The sequence below is a fragment of the Cucumis melo genome, chromosome 10 (assembly GCF_025177605.1).
Source record: "Cucumis melo cultivar AY chromosome 10, USDA_Cmelo_AY_1.0, whole genome shotgun sequence".
Classification (NCBI taxonomy): domain Eukaryota; kingdom Viridiplantae; phylum Streptophyta; class Magnoliopsida; order Cucurbitales; family Cucurbitaceae; genus Cucumis; species Cucumis melo.
The window spans coordinates 5,772,551-5,777,730 of NC_066866.1; the positions used below are offsets into that span (position 1 = coordinate 5,772,551).

The window sequence follows — 5,180 nt, forward strand, 5'->3', positions numbered from 1 at the left end:
ACATTTGCAGCCATTTTTTTAATTTATGCATTGAGTTGGCAAATTAGAAAGTTGGGCTCTAACGCTTCATAAAATAGTAAATACCGTACACAAATGGAAAGAGTTATAAACGAGGACGTTCACAAACTAGTAAACTATGGTCATGATTCATTTTTATTAACAAAATTTTAAGTTAAAGTTTGATTTTTTGAACACAAACAATTTTTAGATTGAGATTAGACACTTGCTAGATCCAACAATATGACAACTATATAAATTATCATATTAATTTATGTTTAAAAATTGATGTTGATTTACTTATAAATTATTATTATGAGAACGCAATTCAATGATATAAAGTCACAAAATTTGGAACTTCCTTGGAAAACCAATTTGCATATTTTGAATTGCAAGAAATAGCTATATATTTTTTGGTTGGTTATGTAATTCAATACGAAAATTTGCTAGTTTGAAATTATAATTCTACGGATTATAGATCTCAAAATCAAGCACATGATAAATTACACAAACTCCGAGTTTTTTTCATTCTTAAAGAAACGATAATGAAGAACCAAACAGAGTCAAATACACGAGCATCCTTGCAAGACCAACTTCGAGTTAACTCGCGTATTAAAACCGTGAGCAAATGATTCGAATCTAAGTTCAATACAATGCTTTTGAGCTACATTTGCAGAGCCCACAAGGTTGGTTGCTGACAAATTCAGAAGGCTTCCTGTTTCTCCCTACTTAAGCATTTTCACAAGTTGTGGAGTCCATGTTTCACCCTCTGAGGCTAATTATACCAAAACTGTTTGCATTTGACAACTGATGATTTACCAAAATTCTAAAATAAGTTATCTTTAAACAGAGTGAGACAAAGCAAAAACGTGGAAGAGTGTATTAAAAAGCAGAGGACAATAGCAAAAGTCGCAAGCATTCAAAGGCAAATTGATCCGAAATTTCCCTCCTCCACTATTAAATGTCTGGACATTGTTAATTCACCATGAGGTCAAGAACTTTTTTTTTCATATTGCTTTGATATATATATATATATATATATATATATATATATATATATATATATATATATATATATATATATATATATATATATATATATATATTTATAGGAGCAGTTTAAACGTAAGCTTTTTGATGTAAAACATATAAAACAAAAAGAAAGAGGAAAAAGATTTCAATACTAACCAATCAGTGTATTTGGATTGGTAAAGATTGATGAAAAGTAAAGCCACCCAGAAATTCAGTAGAAAGAAATAAAATCAGACAAAAGTGCTTCTGTAGCAGCCTCTAAGTAATGTTGTAGTTGAAAGAGGAGCTGTCTTCAATCATGTTTTTTGTTTATTAATTTTTTTTTTTTAAAGGACCACATGGAAATATGAAGGAGCTAGCATGCTGTAAGAGAGCAAAAAAGCCTGTTTTTAGGGCATGGTTTGGTTCTTAAAACTGATTTTTGTCTGAAGAGCTAGACAGCTGTTGAAAAAGATGGTTCTACTATTTTTTTTTTCAGGTGCCCAACCTAAGAATCTTAGATTAGAATTTAGAAAGGGAACTTTGGGATTTTATCCCTTTTATTCTAAGGTACAGCATATAGTGTTGTTTTGCTTGAGAAATGTTGTTGTACATCTATTCATTTGTCAATAAAGGACAATGCCTAAGCTAACCCCTTTTCTTTTTTTGTTTATTTGGTTCTAATTTTTTTTTTGTTTTACTTTGTTTGATAAATTCTTGTCAACTGATTCTTTAATAATGGTTGAGAAACATTTTACCCAATTCCGGTGACTTGCAAGCAAAGTAAACCCCAATGAAAAAGATGCAAAATTCACTATTTTATATTCTTAATGGTTTTCTACATCACTATAAAGAATAATACTAAAGAAAGAGACCAGACTAGTTTAGTGCATTCCTTTGTAGTAGCATAGTGAAAAGCAATTAGAAATCAGCCACACACACACCCAAAAGAAGAAAAAAAAACTAGTTCACTATATGTTATAAAAAGAAAAAGAAAAACTAAATAGTTTACTGAGGATTAATAAAATTATGATAAGCAGGTTACCTTCAATTATGTTTTAATTTCCTATTTGGAAGCATTATTAAAAGAGTGCCAATTATAATTTCCCTATACTTTATTCTCTATAGACCTGATATAAAGACAAGCATCCTCAGTTGTAAAGGTGCTCCTACCCTTAAACCACCTGATAAAGCATAGTTTCACATAAGCAAATTCCAGAGAGAGAGAGAGAGAGGGAGTTACTAGATATGGCTGTTGACATTCCATCTTGTGATCCATCAGATGATGACTATATAGACATTGAAATTGGTTCATACACTAACTTTCGCTGCTGCTCCAAAAGCTCGCCGCGACAATCCAGAGAGTTCGAGTTTCAAATGTCTTTGAATTCTCGAGGGAGAGAGCCAACGACTTCTCCAGCTGATGAGCTCTTCTACAATGGGAAGCTTCTTCCCCTTCATCATCCCCCACGCCTGCAAATGATAGAGAAACTCTTGCAAAAGTCTAGTTCTGATTATGATTACAGAAAAGATACGTTTGAAGAATTTTACACCACTCCATTAACCACTTCACTCAATACACCTACCAGTACTCCTTTTGACTCCTGCAACATTTCTCCTTCTGAATCTTTTCGGATTAGTAGGGAGCTAAATCCGGACGAATATCTTCTAGAGTATTCAGCAGATGTGAGCTATTTGAATGGTGAAAGATCGAAAAAGTCCTGGACCAAAAAGCTTAAGCATTCTACCCTTTGTCTCAAGCTGAAAGCTTCCAGGGCTTACATCAAATCTTTTTTTACCAAATCAGGTTGCTCAGATGAGTCCTGTGCAGCAGCTGCAAAGATTGCAGATGAAGGATCAGCCTCAAAACCCAATGAATGTTCAAAAAAGGGAGCTAGAGTGGAAAAGAGAAAGCCATTTGGACCAATTTCGAGCTCTATCGCCAATTCCAACAAAGACAAAGGCAATACAGAAAACAGTAGTCGCAACAGAAGATCATTCTCATTGGTTATTAAGAGACAACCAATTATCAAATCATCGTCTTTTGCACCATTACATCCCACTTCATCTTCATGTCCAAATATTTCAAGCGGGAAATACCTAAAGAGATGTGGGAGTGTGAATTCAGAGATTGAGAACTCGATTCAGGGAGCAATTGCACACTGCAAGCAGTCTCAATCTCAGCAACCATTGCGTTCAAGAAAGACAGTTAGTGAAGTTGGGATTTACTTATTATCATCTTCAACCCTTACAGTTTCTGATGATCAGGAAATACCAGAACTTGGCAGGGGATGATAGAGACTGACAGAGAATAAGAAAGTACAGACCTATAAGATATTAATGACATCTTAGTTCTTCTTATAAGAATCCTGTCTGGGGTATGCTATAAGTCAACGAAAAATGTTGTTCATGGCTATCTGTAATTTGTACTGGTGAGTACAACATGTAGGACTTTATGAAAATGCAACACAAGATGTCTGTCTCAAACAATTTCAGCAACTATCTCTCATCTCTTTATTAGATAAACTCAAATCTCTAATAAATAAGCACCAAACATGCCCTTCTAAAATCTAATTAATCAACAAAATTCATAGAGCTCGCTATAATTCAAGAAATCTCCTTCTCTTTGCACCGAACACTCTCGGAGCGAAAATTTCCATCATGTAGGAAGTGAAACCATTAAGCTTCATGGAGGAATATATCAATCAACTTTGAAAAATCAAGCAATGTACAGCTTGAAATTGTAAAGTACAGAATTGGAATGCCTGTACAATCCTAAATCATACATTCTCGTACATTGTACGTACGTCGCACAAATTTCCAGAGTTTCGAAAAATTAATGTAGAATCTCATGCAACTCTCCGTTAATCTAGCTTAAATCCACACAAAAAATTAGCCTAAACACTTCATTAATTTCGTAAACAATTATCTAAGCTTTCAATTACTCAGGATCAAACTACACTATCCAGAAATCTAAACTAGAAGACAGCAATGCTTGCTTGTTACTTTGTCCCCGATCAACAGAAAGTAAAATTGATGTTCAAAATTCAAATATTGGGCGATATCATCATGATTTGTAAACAACATGTATCGATAATCAATAAAAGTGCAGTTCTGTAATCATAGAAAAAGGAAACAATCGGGATTCCGAACACCTGGTTTTATGCCTTCCAAAATTAGCGCAACAAAGATACGCATTGAGAAAATGAATATGGAGAAATGGAAAAGAAAGGATTCACCTGAAACAAGCGCCGTGTTCAAAGCCATGAAAATGCTTCAAGCACTTGCTTGTGTATCGCAATGCTTCACAAATTAATTATTCCTTTTTTTTTTTTAACTTTTTTATCAATATTTTTCCAAACTTTTGAAAATACTTAATAAATTTATTTATAACTAAAATGAAAACATATATTATTATTATTAGAAAAATTATTGCAAATAATAAAATTGTTCGAAAATATTTACAAAACTTTAGTTTCTATTTATCACCGATAAAAGTTGTGGTTATTTTTCTTTTTTACTGTATTTTGGTTCATTTTTCTTATACTCCTCGCTCTTCTTCCTTCTTCTTTGTTATTTTTTTAGATTAGAAACTAATTTGTTGTTGTATAAAAATTATTGTCTTAGTAAATTTCAATCGGTATGGTGCAAATCCTTTGTAAGTACTTTTATATCGATGAATCTCATATTTATATCTTTTAGTTACTCCTTAATTTTTTAAGGTGCGACAAATAAAAAGTGAAATCCTCTCTTCTATCTTTGATCAGGTCTAAGTATATGCATGTTATTCTCAATGTTAGTTAACAACAATAATTGAATATTGCTGGGCTATTTCAAATCCAACTTGAAAAAGAATGTTTTATTGGTTGAGTTAGGTTGAAATTGAAATAGTTTTTATAATCAAACCCAATTAATTGGATGGTAGTTTATTTGACGTAAAACAAATTTGATTAAGTAAGAATATTTGTGGGAAAGGTAAAATGAAAGGAAAATTGTCTTTTTGGAAAATAAAATTGAAATAATAAGTTTTTTTTGGAAAAAATGTGTAACAGTGTTTTTATAGTATTTTCTTTTTTTTTCCGTATGATGAATTGATCGAGTACAGTATTATCCATGTATCATGTGATTTAATACGGTGTAATTCAAAATACTAGTGGTATGATTTAAACCTA

The 5,180-nt window shown here is 32.2% G+C and overlaps 1 protein-coding gene across 1 annotated transcript; it reads left to right on the forward strand.

The window, feature by feature from the left end:
- The first annotated feature begins 2,032 nt into the window (after positions 1–2,032).
- On the forward strand, positions 2,033–3,495 carry LOC103500173 (probable membrane-associated kinase regulator 4). Its single transcript, XM_008463388.3, has one exon. The coding sequence runs from the start codon at positions 2,257–2,259 to the stop codon at positions 3,301–3,303; it is 1,047 nt and encodes a 348-aa protein (XP_008461610.1). The 5' UTR covers positions 2,033–2,256; the 3' UTR covers positions 3,304–3,495.
- The last annotated feature ends 1,685 nt before the right edge of the window (positions 3,496–5,180 follow it).